The sequence below is a fragment of the Mchenga conophoros genome, linkage group LG11, assembly GCF_057382185.1.
Source record: "Mchenga conophoros isolate Kocher_MC1m ecotype Shallow Benthic linkage group LG11, M_conophoros_male_GT1.1, whole genome shotgun sequence".
Lineage (NCBI taxonomy): Eukaryota > Metazoa > Chordata > Actinopteri > Cichliformes > Cichlidae > Mchenga > Mchenga conophoros.
The window spans coordinates 21,044,942-21,069,686 of NC_140536.1; the positions used below are offsets into that span (position 1 = coordinate 21,044,942).

Sequence of the window (24,745 nt, forward strand, 5' to 3'; positions counted from 1 at the left end):
AGATAGATAGTGTGTGTGTGTGACAATAAAGCTCAGTTGTAGAGAATTTATGCTCTAAACTGTTACTTAACCTAATTATTAAACCTATTTAAACCTAACCTAAATATTAAATCTAAATTTTTCCATATGTCGGTAAAAAATTTGGGGTCCGTTTTTAAAATACCTAATTTACCTGAACTCTACGGCGAGACGTCTCGTGAACCTTGAATTTAAGTTCAAGGGAACGGCATCAACATCAACAACAGGGTAAGACAGCCGGAAAACGCAGCCTAGAAGCGCCGTATTAAAAAAGTGAAAACGACAAATTAATCTAGTTAGAATTAATCAAGACATTACAAAAGCAATTCTGGATAAGAATTACATTTCAAATCTGCGAAAAAACACAGAAAGATTCGTTGTAAATATTTGAAGACCCCCCTATTTCCGGTAATGGTAGGCTCTGGCTTTGTGACGTTTTAAAAATTCAGCAGGCAGGGTCGGCAGTTGCTTTACTACTGAGAGAAGAAAATCCGTTGTTGTGGAGCGGAAGAAAGGCGAAGAAGAAAATCGAGGAACGTTAAACGTACACACACACGAGTGTTTAAAGCCCAGCGTTTGCGGGTCGTTTTTCTTCCTGCTTATTATTTTCCGTTTTGTTTAGCTATAATGGCTTGTGGAGCTACGTTAAAGCGGTCGATGGAGTTTGAGGCCCTCCTCAGTCCCCAGTCTCCCAAGCGGAGAAGGTGCAATCCACTACCGGGGACTTCTAGCACTCCGTCCCCTCAAAGATGCAGCCTCCGTCCCGCGGTCGACAGCCCGGCGCATTCGATGTCTCCTCCGGCTACTGGCGGCGAACACAGGCTCACTCCAGGTATGGATTTAGACCAAATTTGACGGCTTTTTCTCCCTTTCAGGGTGGGTGTCATGGGGGAGGGGGTTTGGGTGGAGTGGAATGGATAGCTAGCTACTTGAATGGGGGTTGGAGGCTAAATGTTAGCTTACCTCAGCTAACGTCAGGAAAAGGGAATGTCGTCGCTGATTTACCAGAACAGATCTCGTTACCAATCATAATGAATCAGTATAGGCACCGAAAAGTAGAAGCGACTCTGTAAGTATGGGGCTTGTGGCGTCACTGCAGCTCTCCGTTTTCGTCCTATTCTTTGCTGAGCTGGCTTACATTGGCTAAATTTGTTTTGTCCGTGAAAAAAAAAAAATTAGATCCAGAGTTGTTCGCTTGGCTAATTCAAACAGTCTATGGCGATAGGGGAAGTTGAATAAACATGACGCCCTTTTACAAGCTTTGCTCAGACAATCTTCAGCCGTGTTACCACGTTCAATTATTTAATATATTTCATTAAACTTTAATTCGTTTAACTAAAACTGGACTGAAAGGACTCAACAGATCTTTCTTCTTTAACCCCTGCTCGTTGGCTCTCCTGCAGACAAATGGCATCACAGCAGCAGCCACATCATTGCAGACTATTAATTAGGAGGTGCCTGGGTAATGTTCCTTAGTTTCAATGCCAGAGTGCCACAATTGTGTTGTATTGAGGTGGGGGTTACCATTATGCACCACAACCATTTCTTTTCCTCCTCAGGCATGGAGGAAGGCATTGTTCATTTCCTTTATGCCTGTACTTCACTCTCCCATTGATTTGAAAATGCAGCTCCATCCACTGTGAGTCTTGGATGGGTGTGTGGGGTGCACAAATAGGCCCAGACTAATTGCTTGTGTATATCCACTGCATCAAGTAGCCTTAATGTATGTGCCAGTCAGTGATATTTGGCAGGATGGCAGCATGAGGCCTAATCAATCGGTTAATTCTGCCAAAAAAAAAGATTGCAAGATTAATTTAGCTCTCTAACTTGCAGAAAACCACACAATTATAAACCCCTAGATTTTTTTGGATTTAAACACAAATGTGACTCAGGAGGCAGATAAAGTGTTCTTTTTTGCCTATCATTTGGCAAATACTGAACCCCAAAAACTGCTCCTGATATGTAGAAATTCAAGGCTTTTACTCCTTATTGAACAGTTTGGAACTCTCTAGAAAGGTTTTAGCTATAAAACAAAAAAGTAAAATTACCAGAACTGAGAAAATCAAATTCACCAGGTCACTGTTGTTGGCCCAGTTGTCTCCTCCATGAAGTAGTTTTAATAAAAAAAGGCTTAATTATTATTTTTACTTGAGTTATTAAGCAGCTGGAACACGATTTGACTTGATCATTATAGCTATTATTGCTGTTTCTTGCTGGGATTGTGTTACTTGACCTAACTACTGAGTGGGTGTGCATGTCTGTTTTCATTTTCTTTTCCTCCTTGGAACAGCAACATGGATGATGTTAAAACAGAGTGATATTCGAAAAAAGAAATATGCTATTAGTCAGGGTTGTATTCATCAGAACATTAATCCCAGTTTGCACAGTATGCCTGCTGGGCTGCACGTTTGTCTAGTATTGTTTGAACACAACTCTTTGGAATTTAGCTTTCAGTTTTAATTTAAACACCCCAGGATTATGTCTCAGTCTGACCTAATAGAAAGTTTTGGAAACAAGTGAGCAAATACCTACATTTGCTTCCTGATTGGCTTAATATGTATGACTGATAAGAGCTAAAGCTTAATATAGAACTTCTACTTGTGTCTGCCTTTGGGTACTTTTCCTCCATTTGCTATCAGTTCCTCTTGGGTAGATACTGTAATATACTGAAATAATAATACTGAAAATAATACTGAAATACTGAAAATATGTTAAGTTTATTTTGTGACCCAGAAAGATTAATAAGAGTAATTTTAAAACTTAGTAGCGGCCGCCATTGCCGGAAATTGGAGTTTGGCTGGGCCGCGCTATGATTTCTGGGATATGGTGGGCCACGAAGGACACACCCAACCCATCCTTCAAATTCGGGGAAAAGGACGACGCATTTGTCGGCTGCATTCGGAGGAGTCTACGAATTTGGACAGCCTAATCGGTCTACAAATGCGTCCTCAGGAGGATGCAGTCCTTGGTTTTGGACACAGCTATAGAAAACCATCTGGGTGATAATTTGTGATAATTATATGTATAGCAAAAATGTACTGAACATTTTACTGCTTGCAGGCAGCAGCGCTTATTAGTGCAACAATAATGCAAGGTGTTTTCTATAATTCTTCTTCAATGAACTGCTGTCATCTGTCACAAATTGCTAAATTCAAAGTGTGAATGGGCTGATCATCTTGTTGCGTGTGCTATGGAACATAAATTCATGGTGCACAGCAACTTGGGATTCAATTGACTTGTGTGGAAAGGTAGGACAAGTTTAAAAATGATCAAATAAGAACTAATCTCATTGTGCAGTAAGGTTAAATGCACACATTTGAGCTTCTGTTGAAAAGATTCAAGATGGAGTTTCAGCTAGCTTTCATGCTCCCGGTTTCTCATAAAAACGCAACAAAATGTTAACACTTTGGGGGACTCATGCAAAGGGACATAAATGAGGTACCATGAATTTACTTTCAGTAACACTTCCTCATGGTCAGTTCGAGCAAAGAAAACAGTTTTTTGGGTTGTTTGTTTTTTTAATGCCCTACATCAGTACTTTGTGTGGGTTACATTAGTTTATACTGAAATTGTATGTAAAATGTTGATCTAAACCTCATTGAGGTTTGGTTAGGACGCAATCTCTGACAAAGGGGTCTCTGTTGTTGCTGTTGTCTGGACTGTAAGGAAAAAATGTGCTTCATTGTACACATTATTGTATGATGAGGCTGGGGGCAGTGCATGATATTTGTCAGAGATGAGGCGAAGCTGCCCTGTTCCTCATAGATACAGGTGTTTATGGTGGTTGGCTTGCTGTGAAATGTGTTTGATCTCTGTAAATATTAGCAGAAACTAGCCAAAGAATCAGGAAGGAGTGTTTTTCGTTTTGAGGGAAGACGGGGCAGTTAAAAACAGTCTTTTTCTTCTTCTGCTGATTTGTTTATTTTGTTTTGTAATTACAGCGTGGCTGTGTTGTAAAAGAATTAGAGTTCAGGAGCTTGGAGTAATGAAGATTTTCCTGCTTTAGAGACACAAAGTCCAGATACCTGATACTAAGCTCATCTTCCCTGAAAGAGGCCTCCCATGGGAGCAGCTCTGCAAGGCTGCCTTTCTGATGTGGTGTGCTAAGCGAAAGCAGCTTTGTATTTAACGAAAGGTCAACTGTCATCCCTCCCACCCAACTCTACCCGCACATGTTTTCCAGCTAGTCAGGTTCTCTCGTGTGCAGACGAGAAGGCAAGAAAACAGGATTGGACGTTGCCAGTGGATCTTTAAGCAATTTCATTTCATACTGTAGATAGGACACCTCTTCTCCTCTGCCAGTCTGGGCTTGTACTTCTGTGAAATTCCCGAAGATGACAAATGAGCGGAGTGTTTTCTTGAGAGGCGTTACTTAAAAGGATAAACTGTGTGGCACTGTTAATTTATAGGTTGGGCAGAAAGCTTCCCAGGTCATAGTTCAAGTGATAACCATAAAAAAGAACATTTAGCATACTATTAGACAATATATCAGGGTCTTTCCTGGCTCAGAATGGGTCTTCGGGTATGACTATGCACCAAAACACAGTCTGAATGTAGTTAAGGCGCCATTGTGTTTCTGTGCAGGAGTAAACTCTGTACTGGTGTTAAATGAAGCCTATTTATCAGAGTGTCTGTACTGACCTAAATGCATAGACATAAAAGGGCTAGTATTGGTAGGAAAAAGTACCAATATGGTGATTTTATTCAATTACATTGATACACTGCTACCAAAACATGTAGGCGCTTTAAACAGATCCCCACACCATTTTCACTTACCAGAGTCACTATATCAAAACAACTTGTAGTGCAGACTATAAGAGCAAATATTAAATATTAAGAGAGAATAAATAGAGAATTTTTGCCTTTTTTTTTTTTGTTCTTCTTTACTTGTTTTAATGTATTATAGGTTATTTTTATGCATTGTATAGACAATAAAAAAAACCACATTATCTTGGTAGTGTATTATTTTCATTTTAACATGCTGTAGTTATATGTCGTTAAGACTTTTCACAAAGTCTGAAGTAAAGAAAATATCAAAGTTCTGGGAATATCCAAAAGCCTGATTTGTAGTACTGCACTGAGTACCCGCTGTAGTTGGGGTTGTTGTTGTTTGCATACTGTGAATTGGCGTGTCTGCCGTCACTAGGCAGCCAAGCTGTTGATGTTGGACTTGGAGCTACTAAATTTTGAACAGCACCTATGTTTTCTGAATTGCAGGGAGAAGGGGCCAACTCCATACTAGTGTTTTCAGAGCTACAAACACAAGGAAATGCATTTGTTTTTACTGGCAGAGCACTAGCCAACTATTGGCATGATGAGTGAGATGGAAGCAATGAGAGTGTATTGCATGTAACTAGTTTCTACTTAGCTAAACTCTGCCAACCAATCTCACATTGTGTTTTCTACATTATATGTGACACAAAGTGCAGCAACTTTTAAAACATGATTAACAAGAAAAATAAAGGTTTTGGATAGCTTCAAAAAATACATACAAAATACTGCTTTTGTTTTTTAACTTTACTAATTAGTGTTTTGAATGCTTTGGGTGTTTTATATTAGTTGAGTAGTCTGATGTTAGAAAGTCTGATCTCTATGTTAAATGACTAGTTAATTAGTCATCAGAAACCTCCCTACCAGTAAAGCCTTGGTAATACTCTCTTATGGACATGGTTACCTGGAGACCTGATGACAGAGTAGTCATTCTTGTTAGACTTCTTTGAAGTCCACCACCTGGGGCACATGGATGTCAGTGGAGTCACAAAAAACAAACAGGCATACAGACATCTGCACAGACCCTCGTGCTTACTGTGCGATAATATTTACGTGGTTCTGACCTGAGCAGATGCTGGTGAACTCGTGGACGTGGAGAGTATAATCTTACATCACAACCTACTTCCCAACATTCGAGATATTTGAAACCTACCTCCCCTACCGCCCTTTACGGGTGGAGGGTAAAATGAAGTGAGCCAGCTTTGTTTTCTCTCCACCATGTCCATGTCTAGCCGATCTTCTGCATATTCACTGCTTAGCCCTTCAGCTTCTCTACAGTGTTGCTCTGGCTTCCGGAAGTCTCTGTGATTGATTGCTTGGTCTAGTTGTGGCAGGGTCATTGTTGCCAAGCAACCCTGTTGAGGCACTGGCAGTTGGCAAAGCTTTAAGTGACATACAGCAGGAGAGGGGTTTCACTTGTCATTTAGATGAAAAGACCAGTGATCAGTGGATACTGTATGCATACAAAGCATGCACTCAGAGGATTGTGTTCTCACTGATACTCTTAATTGATGATATTAAATGGCTAAGGTTTTTGGAGTGACTGTGGTTGAGTGGATCATCGGCTAATTGGAAGGTTGGTGGTTCAATCCCTGGCTGTTTCAGTCTGCTTGCCAGAGTATCCTTGGGCAAGGTACTAAACCCCAAGTTCAGTCTTCATATATGTTCAGTCAATGTGAATGTTAGAAAGTACTTGGATATAAAAAGTAGCACTCATATGACTGTCTGTATGAATAGGTGAATGAGTTGTGTTGTATAAAGAGCTTTGAGTGCTGAAGTAGACTAGAAAAGTGCTATATAAGAACCAGTCCATTTGAACTCTTCAACACATTTGACTTTAAGCGTCTGGCCTTGTCTTCTCACACATATTCATGCAGGCTTTGTTTGATCAAATGTCAGTTTGAGTTCCCTTTACAAGTGGAAGGTTTCCCCTAGTAAACTGGTTCGTGGAGATCTGTAGATCTACCAAGTGGCACTTGGTATAACTCATAGTAAAGGCTAAAAAAATAATTTCAGCTATTCTTTTGGCTTCCAAGAATTAAGTTTGCCATGATAAAAATTATTAATTCTGTTTTTTCCTTTCAGCACATCCTTTACTTTTGGGCCGCCATAAAACCCTGCCAGGTTGTTGAATGTTTAGTTCATTTCACACTTTATTTTTCAGCAACTAATATAACTTGATGTTTGATTTGTCTTCAGGACAGCTTCAGCATTTTGCCGTTTCTGCAGTTTGTTGTCAAACTTCTTCAACTTCAGTGGTTTTTAAATGGCATCAAAACAGTGATCTGCTTAAACATTGTCCCACATCCCTTTTCTCTTCATACAGCTGATACGAAGCTGCAGAGCCTCTGTTGCCTGTAAGATGACATTGTTCTGTTTGCAGTGACGATGTTTTATTAGTCGCTAAACAAAAAAGTGCCTTCTAGATTGGTCTGATGGTGTTTATGCTCAGAGGGTTTAGAGGCGCGACTACATCCAACAGGAGGATGCATCTCGGAGGACAACAGTTCACCGCACAACCGTATAGAACGCAGTAAATCCTCTGGGTCTCCTCAGGTCTAAACAAGCATATTGATGAGTGGGTTGAAGTGAAAGAATGGCTTCTTACTCTATCCCCAGCCAAAATAAACAAGGCACTTTTCCTCATATAGAGATGCAGAGTGTGTCGAGACTTTATCTTATTCGACTTACAGAAAACTTTACTCTCTCTATATTCTGTTATCAGCTCAGTTTCAGGCCCCTGTGTAGATCTCACCCCACCCCGCCACTTGTTATGTGAGCATGCAGGCCATGATATTAGCTGTTTTTAACACTGGACAGCAGATTAACATAGACTTCATTCTGAGGAAAGGTGCTAGTCGATAAGTTCTTAGATACTGTACAGGAACAAAATTTACTTGTTGTGACACAACTTAAGGAAGAGATGGACATCCATGAATTAGTAGAGTGTGACACTTTTTTACCTTTCATGTCAAGGTGAACTTGAGGTATTGTGTTTGGGATTATTTTGTCCAACTAACAACCTGAAAGTGTCAGATGGTAAACCTTAAAAAGCAGCACATTTTTCTTACTTGCATTAATATACTGGTGCCAAGTAGAGCAGGGCGATATGACCAAAAATATTTATCACGATATACATTTAAAAATTTGCGATAACGATATAACTGACAATATAATTGACACCAGACAAAATACTTTACAACTCCACAACTTTATTAGTGCAAAAAAAACCCATCAATGTATTTTCACTTAAACAAGCAGCTGTTTTTTTATGTGCATTAAAGTTATATAAAAATGTAACAGTGCAAATTCCTCGCTGACAGTTTAACCAAAAGGCATTTCAGTGGAAACTGGCCGACACATCCTCAGCATAACCATGTGTAATATGCACAAAACTTAAAAAGAGGTTATACACACACAATACGGTAATATTATGTTTAAGCGCAGTACGTATCACTCTGCCTACGATAGCCGTAATGCTCCGACAATCCATCAAGCGGTGCTCAGCAAAGTCGTACTGAAACATTTGACAGATTTTCGAGCGCCGTGCACATAAAATCGTTTCCAGGTCAGTAAACACAACCAGAGTTCATACATAAGGCACACGGGATTATAAGGGGCTCTGTCGACTTTCAGAAAAATCAAAGGATTGATTTTAAGTGCGCCGTATTTTCCAAACAATACGGTAATACCGGCCCGCTAGCATGCGCTACCAAAAATAGTGCTTTGTTGTGTATCTGACGGACGAAAGCTAAACCAGTTCCACACCAGTGAAGCTGCAGCATTTTTACAAACCAGTTTTGGTTCATCCGTTTCATTTTACGAAGCTTACTGGAAAAACGACTTAAACTTGTTGGTTAAATCTTTGACTTTAGTTAAAAAGAAAAAGGCTGCTTTTTTTGTTTCCTTTATGGGAGATTTTGATTTAGTGAGTTAATAACCTGTTAAATTATGTGACCCCATCTTTATATTTTATTTTCACTATGTATGAAAGTTGCTAATATGTAAGAAATATCTGTTCTCTGAATCTGTAATATATGGTGCATTTTGTTTGTATGTTTATATTACTAATAAAAAAATAAAATAAAAAAAGTTTCATTTTATGATCCGCTTTCGCTCTTCTCATTCTGCGTCGCCGCAATGTGCGTATGTAAACAAAGGCACTGCGCATGCGCTTTTTACCCATATTCTATCGCGATATTTCATTTTCCTATCGTTGCCCAAAATTACACCGGTATTACCGTGAACGGTATGATATAGCCCAGCCCTAGTGCCAAGTAATATTTTTTGATAAGACTGACTTATAGATGCACAGTATATAGCTGGCCTGTTACTGTACTTATGTTTCTCTTAGGCTAAAAATGCATGACTCATGCAGCTTGTACAACAATACTAATCACTTTGTACTGCATTTTCACAAAAACTGCTAAACAGACTATAGAAGGACAATGGTTGGGTACCTTGGTAAAGAAGTGATTTCTGTTGCTGTTTAGGTCTGAGCATTTGCACTAGTTGTAACTTGGCTTCACACACTGCTATTATGGAAACTGTATGAAAGAGAAGTGAAAATGATAGTCATAAGATTTAAAAACCAAAAAAGACCTTGTTTGGCTGTGTATGTGTTACAGCTGTGTTAGTCATGTTATTAATGTCAATCTAGTGCACATCTGTTCCTTCTGTCAATATTTTAGCCTATATTGGCTAACAGAGAACACATGGAAAGTGTTTGTTTTTGTTTTTTTCTCCTGGGTTTTTTTCTTTTGTTTTTTCTTTGTTTTTTTGCTGGATTATATTAACTTTGCTTTGTGGTTGATCTTGAATTTAACAACAGAACAGATTAATGAAAATAAGCAGGGTTTTTTCCTGGAACAAATCTATGTGCGAAAAACAAAAGTTGGCTTATTCTGCTATTTAAATGTGGACATTTAAAGTTTGCATCAAATACTTCTAGATAATTTACACTGACCATCATTTCTACGATCAAATGTCTCAGTGTTGGGAGCATGTGTGAGTAAGTTTTTAATCCTGTTTTTCTTGTTTCCTGTTTGCCCCCCGCAGAGCAAATCTTCCAGAACCTCCGTCAGGAGTACAGCAGGATCCAGAGGCGGCGGCAACTGGAAGGGGCCTTCAACCAGACTGAGGCCTGTAGCTCCAGTGATGCCCCCAGCCCCAGCTCCTCTCTCAATGCTCCCAGCTCCCCACCAGGTAGGAGACGTAATAAACTTGGTTTTCTGCACCATGCATTTTTTTCCTTTTTTTTCCCCCTTTCTGGTAAGCATAAAGACAAATAAATAAATAAATAAAACACACAACTGCACAACACACTCACTGCACAATTTCAAGAAAGGCAGATAAACTGTTTCGAAGTGTTGATGAGAGATGTTGACTTCTGCGTGGGGCTGGGTGACTTGCTCCGTGCTCCTGTTGTTGCATAGAAACACGCCAATTTGAAAGCATACAGGAGTCAGGGCATGAGCTTCTTTACATGTAGCCATGCATGCCAAGATACCTCAGTGTTGCAAGTGTTTGTTATATGTGGATGTTTTATAGAGGGGAAGATGGACTTAATTAATATCATTGTCAATAATATACTTTATCATTGGTGAAATAAGATAGCTTGCCAGTTTAGACAGTTTCTATCAGCGCCACGTTGATCATTGTTGATCGCCATCATCATCACCCTTTGACATAACTTTACTTCTGTCCCAAATCTAACCTGCTGCTGGTGAGTCACTCTTATCCACTAGATACGATAAAAGTTTGGGTGAACACAGAGAATACATGCATCATGGGCATATTATCCAAGTGCTGTTGACTGTAACGTATGTGTTTCAGTTGGAAAAATTTTTTTAGATTAACATTAGATTATTTAAATACATACATAATTTAAAGAGACCTGTCATGTTATTACATGGTCAGGAGGAAAAAGACCCTTGTGACTTTGCACTATACAAATACAATAAAATAGAATTAAATCTGAAGCTCATAGATCAGATTCACTAAAAGAGTTGACTTCTTCCCCTCCTCGTCTGCTTTGTGCAGCTTGATGTGGCTTCCATAAAAAAAAATTGGCCCACTGCTATTTTATGTGATGCAATGCATCAGATGTGATGGAATTACAGGCATTGTTTCAAGTTGTTCCATTCAGCAGTGGTTACATTATCAGTTTGGTGCATAAAGTAAAAAAAAAAAAAAAAAAAAAATCCCAGTGGCTGCGTGTAATCCAAGCCTCAGGGCTTTGGGTCTGTGTGCTGTGTGACTCTATGCAGGACGACCTCGTAGATCACAATGACTGCACTGTTACTAACCTGGCCTCTTTCTGTCTGCGAGGCCACTGTTTTAACCTTCATCCCCACTCTGCCATCCTCCACTGTGACTTACAAACATTTTAGTCTATCTGGCTCATAGCAGACCTCAAAGACCACTTTGTAATGAATCACCGAGCTAAAGCCGGCTCCAGTTTGAGCCTGGCAGAGACGCTGGGGAGACTCAGAAAGAGGCAGCATTAGTGTTGCATGACCCTCCTGGTCTTTCTGAGGTGAGAGAGGACACAGAGCTGTAATTCTGCAGCCAGCTGAGCAGCTATTAGCTTAGAGAGGATGTTTCTGCCCATGACTGGGTATTGCACCATAGATGTGATTCTGCCTTATTTATAGCTGATCTGATTTGTTTTGCTTTTTTCCTCAGGTGCCTCAAGGAAGGACCAGCCTTCGTTTACGCTGAGGCAGGTGAGCTACCTGTGTGAGCGCCTGCTCAAAGACCACGAGGAGAAGATCCGGGAGGAGTACGAACAGATCCTTAATACAAAACTTGCAGGTAAAAAAATCCTCCTTAATAATAAAATTGAAACAACTCTAATATGAACAGTGCCCTTTATATTCCGGGGATGATGTACAGTCAGTGTGACAAGCATTCGTCTTTAGTATTTCTCAGATTTTCACGACTAAGCGTTTACAGTGTGTAGCTTCCTGGGAGTTTAAATGTGCTATTAAATCCCAAGATGAATATTTTATAACAGCTGGAGGGAACAAAGACATAAAGAGGATATAAAATGTCTTTTGGCAACAAAAGCAAATCTGCATTCATTTGAGTATGTCTGCTTTAAAACGGTTAATTTAATAAAAAAAAAAGTGCGCTCTCTGTTTTGACTCAGGCCTGAGTGTTTGGAGGGTTTATAAACTTCCAAATTCCAGCTTGGGCTTGTTGTATACAGGAAGTGAGACGATCTGCTACATATCACACATTATGTTTATTAAAAGCAGTGTTGACTGTTGCACACAAAAGTACGTTACTTCTTTTCTTCCTGTAAACGAAAACTTGTTAAGCTTGTCTTTACTTTTGCATTGCTCTGTGACATGGCCCCAGGTGCATTATCACATAGTGTGCAGCCCCTCACACTAACACAAATGCCTGTGCTAATGAGAACACACAGGGTCTTTGCTCTATCGAGGCCGAAAGCCACACAGAACAGTGTTGCAGGGGTCAGCAAACACTCTGCTTTAACGTCACTCTGGGTTCTTGGTTGCTACGTTTGTACTGGCTTGCTGTCAGTTCTAGGAAAGTGGCAATGTCGTTGTTAGCAGCTATTTGTGGTCTGAGCCAAACCGTTTGTACTTTACTGATATTTTTGTCCTTCCATTGAGTATAACTTAAAGTAATGGTTATCTGCGCTGCTCTAAAGTTGACTTTTCCTCCTCCACATAACTACAGGGAGCCGATTGTAGCAGAGGTACACTGATTAAAACGGTGTCGGTGAGGTTTAGTAGTTCTACTGATGCTTTATTATGGACAGTTTTTATTAAAAGACCTGGAAATGTGATTGTGAATCAGTTTTCAGGTACTTAGCTTAATGAAAATGAAGACTCGTTCCTCCACCCATTTGATGTTTGCAGAATGTGGCACACACCCTCACCTCCATCCTCTTCTCTTTTCAGAACAATATGAATCTTTTGTAAAATTCACACAAGACCAGATAATGCGAAGATACGGAGCTCGACCTGCTAGTTGTGAGTACTGTTATCTTTATTTACTTTGTTTTTAAGTCTGTTCTCAGTTAAAAAGAACTGCCTCTCTTAAAATAACAACTATTTTGTATTTCAGATGTGTCCTGAGCTCACATCCGTGTGATCCCGGCTTCCTCTAATAAGATGGCTGCTCTTCTACTGCCTCCTTCCAGTTGATTTACATTTTATTTCCCTAACACCGCCCCCTCGTCCCTTCTCAAACTGTTTGGGTGCCATGATTTATCCACTTTTTAATCCAGAAGTTGGTTTCTTACTTCAAAATTATTGCTGCTGGCCAAACTTAGAAAAGTCTGAGAGAAAATCTGTATGAAGCCCGCTATCTTTTGTTTGTTTTGTTGTTTGTTTGTTTTTTTTCTTTCCCCTTCTCTTTTATTTTTTTTAAAATATGCTTTTCTGGACTTCCTCACTAAAGCAGATGTTTGTTGAATCTCTTGCCAGCGCTGTAGAAAAAGCTTATTGGCTTGTGACCGTTCTGTATAACCTTCCAGCAGCTGTATCTACTGGCTCCTGCTTCTCACCTTGTCCCACTTTACTGTCCCCCCTTTCCCAACCTCCCTCCTCACAAAACTTACCCAAAATGTGGATTTTTCTCCCTTTTGAAAAAAATAAAAGTTCTGTGACTAAAACATGTTGTCTGGGTGTTTCTTTAAAGCTCCATATTTATATTAATGTGCACATTAAGCCACAACATCTCATCATAAGGTCAGTAATAGTTGCTCTTTTGTGACATGTTGACCATAAAATATGCTTTTTTTTTTTTTTTTTTGTATCTCAAATGTATTTCTTTGCACACCTAAATGAATAAACTTTGAGTAAAATTATGTTGAACATCATTTTAACCTAAAACAGGTTATTGGAAATTATCATCCTGAAGAATACTGCTGGGGTTTTTTTTGTTTTTGTTTTTTAATCTACGGTTTGGCTTGTCTTCCAAAAACAAAACAAGGGTTATAATTAAATGTAGATAAATGACAAAATTTGAATTTTATTGCTTTTGCTTTTGAATTTTCTGACATTTTGTACAGAAAAATACAGATGAGCTGTGATTAATGGAGTATAATTGATGAATTTAGCAAAAGACCTCTAACATGAGTTCATCCATGCATAATAATAATAAAACCTATTTATGTTGAAATCTCGGAGCTGATGACTTGTTCAAATGGGAACTGTATGGCCATTAAGACTTGTTCACAACTGGTGTCTTATCTACTGTAATCGTTGATTCTAAAAATAATCCCGTCTATTAGCCTTATTTGCGTGCTGTAGCACCCCCCTGTGGTAGATTGGGAGAACTACAACCTCAATATTAAAGCGGGTCTCTGACCTGAGTGAAGTTTATTGACACTGATCAGTTTGAATGAGCCACGCTTCTACTCAAGAGTATTTTCTTTTATATGTGTGGTTGGACGCTGGGGTGGTTGTATAGTGTTGGTCGGGATTAGGCCACGGCTCCTTGGGACGAAGCACTACCGTGTCTGTGACGTCACTGACCACAGGTGTGGTACGAGGGGAACAGGTAGGCTGTTTGTGCGCGGTTTGGAAACTTGGGATTTGTGGGGGAAAAAAACACAGCTGTGCTGTACCTGGGAAGAAGAAGGGGAGCATCGGGGTTTGTTTATGTCGCGTAGGAAGAAGGAAGCTTCCTGCAGGAAAAAAGCAATGAAAGACCTATAATTATCAACAAGGGCTTAAGCGTTTTCTTTCAGTCTCTTAGGGAGGGTCAGTCTGAAGAAGGCAGCTCTGCGGGTCGCCCGAAAGCATGGCCGGACTAAGATAAACAGGGGGAGAAAAAACCCACAAAACATTGCTGTAGGTTACTGTTTAACTCCAGTTCTCACCGATCAGCTCTTTCATTCAGGACTTGGAGTCGTTTGATTTAGTTTGGAGAAGTCGGTATTTGTCTCTTTGGCACCGCCTGGAGCCATCTTCTCTCTTCCTGTTGAAGGTTAAGGTGAGTTAGACAAAGTTCGTGATGATCAATTTATTTTATGTATTTATTTTACGCAGCTATCCAAGACGATACGAGCGCGAATGTAATCCAAAGCCTCTTAATGCCGACAGTCACCGAGCCCTAAAAATCAGACTTCGCCCAGAAAACAGGAAATGCTACAGCACCCGGTAACCCTGCACTGTTACTGTGCTGTGAGATCAGTTGTAGGTCAAAATGTAGGCAACACGGAAGGAAGTGCCATAAAATAACATTATTAATAATAATAAATTAGAATCTCAGCCTATAGTCTTAAAAGTTAGTTTAATGCTTACAGTAACCTTCAGTGTATTTCATGTAGTTGAAATGCACGATTAAAGACGACACCCAGCTTCAGGCCAGCTCTTGTAAACAAGGCTGAAATAATCAGCTGAAACATAACTGATCTAAGTAAAACATTTCTTTAGTCAATTTTCTTGCTCACAACCCGGAGGAGGCTTTATTGAATATTGGATGTTTACTTGTTCTGGGACATGACTGAGAGTCAGCTGCCTTCACAAAACGATGTGTTTGTTTTGGTTCCTTTTTCCAAACCTGTTAAGTGTCGTCTCCCGAAAAACTTCCGGATATAAGGAGAAAAAATAAACCTAAATATTCCTCAATAATCGGAGCGAAACTGAAACAAGAAACTAGACCTTTAAAACTAAATGAAATCTAAAGAAGTCTGAGGGGGGGAAAGAGAAGAGAATTATAATAATTGTTGGTGTCAGAGGAAAATAGGATCGGCTACTGGGTGTAAACAAAAATAAGAATGCAAAATGAAAGCATGGATCCATCTGGCCTTGTGTCAACGATTCAGCCTGCTGGTGGATTAATGGTGTGAGGGATCTTTTCTTGGTAATATGGGCTAAACTCGCAGAGGCAGGTGTTTCTAGCTCTGTGTGACAAAGAATTCAGGTAGTTATGAAAGCAAAAGAGAATCTAACAGAACGTGGCTGTCAAGACATAAATAAATGTGAAATGACCACATACTATTTATTAAATTAATTTCCATCCACATTTTAAAAGCTTAAAAAGCAGCTCCCGCTTCCAGTAGTACTCAAATTTCTTTTACACTAACTTAGAATTCACTTTTAACTCAGGGCCGGAGCAGTGATGGCGGACGATGACCTGGAGCAGCAGGAGCCGTTTCCTGTGGAAACGGATGAGAGGCAGCCGGGGGATGAAGAGGAGCAACCAGATGGTGTCTTGGAGATGGGATGTTTTGAGAAGTTCCACCGTCTTGTCTCCAAATGGATGCTCCCAGAACACTTGCGCGAAAAGTACCTGGAACGTGCCAACTGCTTTCCACCCCCCATCTTCATCATCCTCATCAGTATTGCAGAGGTAGTTCTGCATATGCACACACTGATACTGTACAGGCACTAGGACAGTGATTTTGGTTTACATTAGTATTAAATACATTCAGGGTAACTGTTAATAGTACTGTTTTGTTGTTCTTTTGTTCTTAACTTATTTACTGTACAGTTCTTTGGTCCTGTGCTGGCTTTTTAAAAGTACTTTATAAATAAAGTTGGATTGAATTGGATAGGATAGCAGATATTAATGAGAAATTATTTGTGTCTTATTTGACTGTTTGTATATCTTTGAAAATGTGTGTTTTCACAAAGATGAAGCCTTAAACTGAGAAGCTTTGTTGGGCATTTCTTTCTTTCCATGTCTTTCAACATCTGCACTGCCTCCTCTGAATGTCCAGATTCATCAAGTCATTGTTATCAGTGAAAACAGCGGTAGCTTCAGGTTACACTGAGCTTCACTGCTGGAAGAAGCTTTTCCACAGAAAGCCAGTGTGTCTTTCATTCAGATTCAGTTAAATTAAAAACATCCAGTGGAATTTGGTAGCTCATCAGTTGATTTACTCTGACCTCAAAGAGTTATTTATGATGTACATTATTAAGTCAAGGTTACAGGGAGTGTATTTAAAATCGCCTCTATGTTAAACACACATCACTGTAAGCTCTCATAGTGCCAATGTGAGCTCCTCTTTCTGGCCTTGTTGCCAGAACTTTATGGCTTCTGCCATTTTGGTTTTTTGGAGCGGGAAGTGATCATATTTAGACAAGAGGGTGGAGTGCTAACCTGGGAGCTAACGCCACCGAGCTTGTTTACATACCAGCCTCAATTTCCGGGGCTGAAAATTAAAGAGCCACAAAGTGCCAAGAGGAAGACTTCCTCTACTTGGCCACATGTAACAAAGCTCCCATGTTAAAATGCCCAACTTTCATGTTTACAGCCTGGTCTGTGCAGATACTGTCCCCCGTCACAACAACACTAGAGGTGGTGAATTTCAGTATAACTCGCCTATCTGGATACTGGAGTTAGGCGTGTTGGTACTTTGATTGGCAGCTGTAGCTGAGTGGTGTTTGTTAGGATTCACCTTTGCTCCTTGAAGTCACTTAACTGGATCTCTTCACTTTTTTAGTGTCCTTTGGAGTATTTTTAAAGGCTTAGTTGTATGTGGCTTGCTGTGCAGTATAGATTGTCTGTTTATGCTTCAGTTTCTGTGAGCACATCAGGGCTTGTGAGATAACCAAGTCAGTTTTCTACTTGGTTATATTGTAATGTGAGAGCTGGTGTGAAGCCTGTTGCCTCTGTTTGCATGTTGCCTTGTTCAAACTTAGGAATGAACAGCTTTCTTTGTGGCTCACAGATGTTCAGTGTTGCTGCATTTGAATGCCCATGGATACTTTCTCAGCGTGTTGTTGCTTTATACTCATAGAGATATAACCATGTAGACTCTTTGTATCATCAGACTGGGAGGAGTTTTGAGGTCAAGTTAGTGGGAAACATGTCTCAGTAAAGCAAACCTCAACATCTGTATGTCTAATTCCCTCATCCTTTTGTTTTGTTTTTTCACAGCTATTTTAGATTTAGCTTGACCCTGATATCTTTTCTACAGTGTTTTAGACTCTCATACTTCATGTCTAATGTTTTGTATCCACCCTATTTCATTCATCAGCTGGCTGTATTTATCTACTATGCTGTGTGGAAGCCACAGAAACAGTGGGTGACCCTGGATGAAGGCATCTGGAACAGCCCTTTAACCTACAAGCCTGAATGCCGGAACGAGGCATGGCGCTTTATCTCCTACATGTTTGTCCACGCCGGGTAAGCATGGGTAGAGCTTTTAAATATGTTAATTACACGAGTGAGGCTCTAATCAGTGCAAAACCCCCCAGAAAAACATTTTTAAAAAATGTGGATAAAACCCACTCACGGGTGGTAATTAAACCCAGCGGTCACTTTTGAGATTGCAGGTTTTGCCTAAAGCATCCTGTCTTGTGTTTTTTAACGTTGAGCTTTTAGCTGCAGCAGTAGCCCTTCAAAATTACTCACCACAGAGGTGAGCAATTTTTCATGAAGATGGATAACTAATATTATCCCAGCTGCCATGGGTCGAGAATGGGGGCACACCCTGGACAGATCAAAGGTTTATTACAAGGATAGCACAGAGAGAGGCAGACAGTCACACCTCCCACACCTACAACCAATTTAATTTTGAGCCCCCCCCCCCCAAAGAGGAAACCAGTGCAGGCACATGGATAGCATGCAAACTCAAGTTGAGCTTCAGGTCATGTTAAAGAGTTGCATGGAATCTTGGTAGTAATTGTCTGGCATGGCTGTAAAACCACTGCAAATGTACTGGATGCAGCAAGAAAGAAGTCATTAGTGCATAAGCTGCAGAAAGACCGGAAAACCAAACATCATGACTCCACAGGAAAGCTATTAGCAAAGAGGAACAACAGTCTAACCAAGTCTGACTGAAGAAAACAAACCCTAAGGTTTAAGGCGGGTGATATTCTGTAACAAAAACCTCTGAAAAGACCAAAAGCAACAATGAAGTGTATGCTGTGTGTAGACAAAATCATATAGAGCTTATTGCCACGGACACTCTTATTGTCCAAAAATATTAAAAATATTTACCTGAGGTGTGTTGTTGCCCTGGCTTTCCCCCCCCCATGAATAAACGCACTGTATATTGCTTTGAATCTGGCCTGCAAACTGCTTTAGTATCCTTCTGGAACAATGTGCAGAAACAAACAAACCAAGTTTAGTCTCTTAAAGTAACATTTGTGGAACTGATTTACTAATAAAACCAGTTTAAACAGGCTTAACACTTCAGAATGAGCGATCTAAAAAAGAACTGTCTGTGTTCATGCTATTTTGTCCATCATGCTGTCCTGCATCTCAATGGCCAAGAACTTATTGCCTACTTTGTATTTTCTAGTGTGCAGCACATTTTGGGCAACCTGTTGATGCAACTGGTGGTAGGAATCGCACTGGAGCTGGTGCACAAAGGATTTGAAGTGGGGATGGTTTATCTTTCTGGTGTTCTTGCAGGTGAGAATTACCTTTTTTCTTTCACTTAACAGCCTCAAAACAGAGAACCACCTGCTGGTGGAATACTGAAAGAGGATAGAGGACACACAAAGTGCCATGATGGTTTGGTCTGGCTTTAAATTGGATTGCTGCTATGTCCCTGAGGCTAATCTGGGACTATCGTCCAGTTATAATCGTACAAGTCTGATGTTATCTGCCCAGATGTGACTCTTAATCCAGGTATAGGTCCTTAATCTTGATATATGATGTCCAATCAGGGATATTCTCCACTTCACAAACTTGTGTGGAATAGTCGTTGCAATGGCAGGGCCAAGCCAAAGCATCACGATGTCTACTTTCCTAGGCAGTATGGCAGAGACGGCTCTGTCCATGACCCCAGTCCTCTGGGACTCTAACTACCAGATGTCAGCAAGCCTCCCTTCCTGAGACTCAGCCTTTCTGAAGTTAATTTTCCTGTTCCTGTTTGTGTTTGAGTGTTAAATCTGTGCATGTTTCTCCCTTAGGGTCTCTGGCCAGTTCCATTTTTGACCCTCTCAGTGCCTTGGTGGGGGCTTCTGGGGGTGTTTATGCCCTACTCGGTGGTTACTTCATGAACGCTGTGGTGGTAAGTTCATCAGCAGTTCATCAGGAAATCTGTATTTTCTTTTCATGTGACAATGCAATATGGTGTAGGTAGTAAAGAGACATGATCTACAGGTTAGTCTTGTAGGTAAAGACTAGAAATTGAAGTAGTAATGTTGAATTTTGTCAGTGCATATGCCCCACAGGTTGGGTGTCAGAAGAGAAAGAAGAATTTGGGAATAAGTTGGGTGAAGAGATTTAAGTCAGAGCGGTAGATATTGGTGATTGGATCAGGCTTGATTAGATACATAGCTGAAGGGAAAAGAGCTGAAGTGTTCATAGATGTGGTATCAAGGACAGAAATGCAGAAAAACAGATCGTGGTGGATTTTGCAAAAAGGATGGAAATGGTTGTGGTGAATACCTACTGCAAAAAAACAACAACATATGAGTGGAGGAAGGTGCACACAGGTGGACTGTATCTTAAGCAGAAGGTGCAATCTGAAAAAGAGGAAGTAGTGTCAGGGGGAGAATCTAACTAGAGATGGCACGATACCACTTTTTTATGTCCGATACCGATATCATAAATTTGGATATCTGCCGATACCGATATGAATCCGATATAGTGTTTTTTAATCAACAAAACTGTTTTTTAAATATCTTGCTGCATTTTGTATAAGTTCATACTCAAGTTTAAAACAACAACTACACTAAAGCTATTCTGTTATACCTGTATGCAAAAAAAAATATTTCATAGTTCAGCAATACTGATCAATCTAATAAACTCAAACCTACACCATCCTCCCTATTCTGGTATTTTAAAGAGTACTTAGCGTAAATATTAAGCAACCTAACTAATAGGGTTCCAACTCCCAGCAACAACAAAAATAAATAAATAAAAAATAGGGAACCACCCCTCACGCTCCACCTCATGATGCTTAATCGACGTAATCAACCTTAATTTGATGCAGTGTGAAAAAAAATGCACAGAAATCAATTATTTTTCAAGAATAATTAAATAGATTCAACATCTTTCTTCAACAAAATTGCAGACTGCACAGATGGTACCTTCCCAAAGGAAAAAGTACTATAGCTTACTAGGGTATATATATTAGACTTAATAGTCACTATATACAGTAATGGACTTCTATTCATTTGACATCAAATTAAAACTTTGGGTGTCAGATAATTATTTATTAAAAGCTCGACATTTTAAATGAGAATAAGAAAGAAAAGTATGTCTTTGTGCCCCCTTTTCCCAGTTAATGCCCTATCGGCCCCCCTGGCTAAACTTTGCTAGATCCGCCCCTGCACAGTTACCAGCGTCAGCTGTAGAAAAAGATCCTGGTGTAGAAAGTAATATTAAATAAATTCTAACAACAGCTGATCAAGCTTAAACGTGCTGCTGTTGTTCAGCCGCTGGTTTCCTCTTTCTGGTGCAAAGTGGGCCAAAAACAAACAAGAGAAACGGACTCGAGACAGAAAAGCCGATCAGCTGATCGTTAAGCAGTTTCATGATTGAAGTAGCAGCAAGAAGAGGCAGTCGCTCCATATATCGCTTGTTAAGCTTAACGCAGGAATGCTTTACAAACATTCAGAGATGGACTTACACACTTGCTTTACTTCTCTCGGGGATAACTTTGTCAGAGATGAAATGCCAGGTTGCTAGCGAAGCTCCAAATGCTATCCAGACCACCAACAGGTCCCGCATGCCACAGCCGCTCTATCACGTGATGCATACTGCTCCGACTTGCTAACGTTCTGAGGTGAGTTACGGCGTGTTGCAAGTTTTGTGAGGTGCTTTCGTGATATTTAATGGATCGGATTACATTTTTTATTTTTCTCCGATATCCGATCCAGTAATTTAGATCAGTATCGGACCGATACCGATACGTAATATCGGATCGGTCCATCTCTAAATCTAACTGGGCAACATTGGATGGTAGTCTATAGGATGACTTTGGAAATCAACGAGAGGAAGTGAGTGATGTGTTCATAGCAATAGTTCGCACAGCTTGTTTAATTAAAGGGGAACTATTCTGTTCTTTTCCTTTTCCATGATTTTGTTGTTGGATGCAGTGGTAGTAACTTTACATAGTGAACAGTGTAAATTCTTTTTAGCCCTACATTGGGCCTTAGGACAGTCCCTTAGTTCATCCCCTCTTTGAAACAAGCCATTTTAGGTTCAGTCCTTTTAAGGCAGCTTTCTTATCACTGGCTGACCTCTGCAAACAGAGCGTTTGTGCTAGCTACTGACAGCCACTGCTGTCTGCCTGAAATGACCACATTCAAGTTATCAGCTTTCATTTTACATCATACAAAGTGGTCATGATGAAACAGAGCATTTAGAGCTCTGGGAATGCTTTTGGCTCATAAGGATTATTTGTACATGTGCTGACCTCATTAGGTGAATTTTTATTTGATATTAGTAATTAAATTTTTTATGACCAAAAATAGAGAAAAACAAAATAGCTGTACATTTACATTTCTGATCATCCAATGCCCCTTTTACTTACAAATATATGGCAGATGTAAATTACTGTGTTAAGTTTAAATCTAAGTATTGATCTGGTGTTTGCTTCAATCTACAGAATTTCAGAGAGATGATTCCTCTCCTTGGAGTGTTTCGTATCCTCTTCATTGTGGTCTTTGGTAGGTTCTCCTAGCTGTGTTTTGGCCTGTTTGTGTTTTTGTACCTGAGGAAATTACCTTCAGAAACATTTGATTTAAAACTGTTTGCTTTTTCCCAGTTGGTTTAGATTTCGGGTTTGCCTTCTACAGAAGATTTGTCAAATATGAAGATGGTTTACAGGTATGATTTTGCTGCTGCTGTGCAAAAGCCATAAACAAACAGGGCCTTTTGTTAATCTCCTCTGACACAGAAGATGCCTCAAGACAGATCCAGCTAAGTCAGCTAACCTCCCCCAGCAGCAAGCTTGTTTTGTGATAGCATTACTTCCTTGTGGCTACAGACGAGCTCAGTAGCTCTTGCTGAAACTTGATTATTCATGCCGATACGCGCTCCTCTGTGCAAAACATGCCAAAGCTTTCCACACAACCAGAACACAACCTTTTTATTTGGTTATTAAACTGGTCTTGCAAGTTTTCTGAGTCGCTTTCCAGTGGGGGTGGGGGGCAGTAGCGTGACTACATTGTAAATAGAGTGAAAGACTAAATGTCGTCTTTTCTCTTAGGTGTCCTTTGTTGCTCACTTTGGAGGAATTGTGGCAGGGATGACCGTCGGCTACGTCTTCTTCAGTGCTTACAATGAGAAGCTACTCAAAGACCCACGTTTCTGGATTTGTATAGTGGGCTACACAATCTTTGTTCTCTTTGCTGTGTTCTTCAACATCTTCCTTTCTCCAGCCCCGTAGGAGCATGAAGCTGCACTCAGGTCCTGTTTTAAACTCTAAAATTCTTGTGTCACTCAGGAAGCAGATTTTTACTGATTTGTTGTAGAGAACAGTTACTTTTTAGGGAAGCATTCATTTTGAACATGATGGGGCAGTTATGTATGACTTAATTAACATATGTGGTTTACTTTTTCCTTGTGTGCTTTGTTTTGACTTTCTGTATTTTCCACTGTGTTCTTTTTATTTGGATCATCGAGGACTGCCATTGATCCACTGTTCATAGAAAAGTTTCTTACACTGCTTAAAAACACTATGCACTAGAAGAAAACATCATATTAACATCTGACATCACATTTTAAGAGTTTTTATACGTGACAGCCATAACTATATGTTTACACTGATGTAATGACTGGAAGAACAGGGTGAGTGTCCTTAATGCGTTTTCTTTAGCTATGAAGCCGCTTTACTATCAAGCATGTTATTTTAGAAATGTACTTTTTTTTTTAAACAAAAAATATTTTTTGTTATTGAAACTGTAAATTATCTAAGATTGTGTGTAAACTATGACAAAAAGACCAAACAGACCTTCTACACTGTGTTTTCATAAACAAGTCACATTTGTAAATATTTTTTTCACATTAAATATGGAACTTCTGAAGATTTATTTTGTGTTCCACTTGGTTAAACCTGGTTTTGATCAGGTCCGCTGGTGGTATGCATTTACATATTCTGCTCTCTGTGTTCCAGATGTTGTTGTTGTGGGGTAGAGTCACCATCCCTCCTTAATAGCACCATAGCCTGGGTCAGATATAGATACAGCCAGTAGGTTATCTACTAATAAGTGATCTGATTTAAACGTTTCTGGGTAATAAAGTGTTGGAATTAATCTCCCATTTATGTGCAGATGCGTGATCAAAATTATGGTTTTTAGAGAATCATTTCTGAAAAGTTCTCCCTTTGACATATTGGAGATGTACTGAAGTTTCTCCTCAATAAATTAAACGAGATCAGTCTCATACAGCAGCAACCCCACCAAGAACAGTTACAAATATGACCAGCAGAGGACGCACTGTGCCACACTACTCAGTAATGTCTAAAAAACAGGATAGAAACAAATATACAGGCAGCTCCAGGAAACAGCTGCTTATATGGCAACTAATCTGCATCTGTACAGACAGTAAGTAAAAAACAGGTTTAATAAAAATAATAATAAATTAAAAAAAAAAAAGCTTAATCTTCATTTGATAATTAAAGCTAAGCACAGAGTGAAAAATCCAGTCAGAAACATCACAAAACACAGACATGAGCTACACTAGATGTAAACATTTTGTCAGTACCACCTCCAGTGGGAAACCTATTTTATTTCAGGCCAAAGTCAGCAAAGTATGTTTTGGCCCAATGCAGGCACGCCCATTCTTACCTAATGCACTAATATGTGTGATGCTAATATGTTTTTGTTGCAGTTTTGATAGAAATAAATGCAGAAACGGGGGGAAAAAGTTTGAAAAAAATAAGCCCAAATAAAATTAAAAGTATAAATATTGCATTACTTTAGTGTTTTTTAAAGCTCTGCTACATGTGGAGAAGTTGCATTAAGACAGATCAGGGACTAATATTGCTAAATCTCACCTGATTGTTGCGGTTAAATGTAATGTGTAGAAATAAGCACATCTGGGAAATTAGCACACTGAC

General features: G+C 39.7%; 2 protein-coding genes across 3 annotated transcripts; both read left to right on the forward strand.

Moving 5' to 3' along the window:
- The first annotated feature begins 460 nt into the window (after positions 1-460).
- On the forward strand, positions 461-13,438 carry akirin1 (akirin 1). The gene is made up of 5 exons (XM_085291424.1): positions 461-850; positions 9,847-9,993; positions 11,476-11,604; positions 12,723-12,794; positions 12,889-13,438. Exons 1-5 carry the CDS (start codon positions 646-648, stop codon positions 12,897-12,899), a joined length of 564 nt encoding a protein of 187 aa, XP_085147550.1. The 5' UTR covers positions 461-645; the 3' UTR covers positions 12,900-13,438.
- Positions 13,439-14,177: 739 nt separating this feature from the next.
- rhbdl2 (rhomboid, veinlet-like 2 (Drosophila)) lies at positions 14,178-23,946 on the forward strand. 2 transcript variants are annotated; one of them, XM_085291426.1, is made up of 8 exons: positions 14,178-14,328; positions 15,882-16,125; positions 17,759-17,907; positions 19,028-19,140; positions 19,644-19,744; positions 22,292-22,352; positions 22,451-22,512; positions 22,895-23,946. In XM_085291426.1, exons 2-8 carry the CDS (start codon positions 15,895-15,897, stop codon positions 23,072-23,074), a joined length of 897 nt encoding a protein of 298 aa, XP_085147552.1. In that variant the 5' UTR covers positions 14,178-14,328; positions 15,882-15,894; the 3' UTR covers positions 23,075-23,946. The 2 variants fall into 2 exon arrangements, with proteins under 2 accessions (XP_085147552.1, XP_085147551.1); XM_085291425.1 differs by lacking the exon at positions 14,178-14,328 and adding an exon at positions 14,360-14,763.
- Positions 23,947-24,745: the final 799 nt, after the last annotated feature.

Coding starts and splice junctions, on each gene's coding strand:
- rhbdl2 (XM_085291426.1), top strand. CDS start 15,895: ATGGCGGACGATGACCTGGAGCAGCAGGAGCCGTTTCCTGTGGAAACG. Junction 16,126..17,758: donor TCCTCATCAGTATTGCAGAG/GTAGTTCTGCAT, acceptor TTCATTCATCAG/CTGGCTGTATTTATCTACTA. Junction 19,141..19,643: donor TCTTTCTGGTGTTCTTGCAG/GTGAGAATTACC, acceptor TTTCTCCCTTAG/GGTCTCTGGCCAGTTCCATT.
- akirin1 (XM_085291424.1), top strand. CDS start 646: ATGGCTTGTGGAGCTACGTTAAAGCGGTCGATGGAGTTTGAGGCCCTC. Junction 851..9,846: donor CGAACACAGGCTCACTCCAG/GTATGGATTTAG, acceptor TGCCCCCCGCAG/AGCAAATCTTCCAGAACCTC. Junction 11,605..12,722: donor CCTTAATACAAAACTTGCAG/GTAAAAAAATCC, acceptor TTCTCTTTTCAG/AACAATATGAATCTTTTGTA.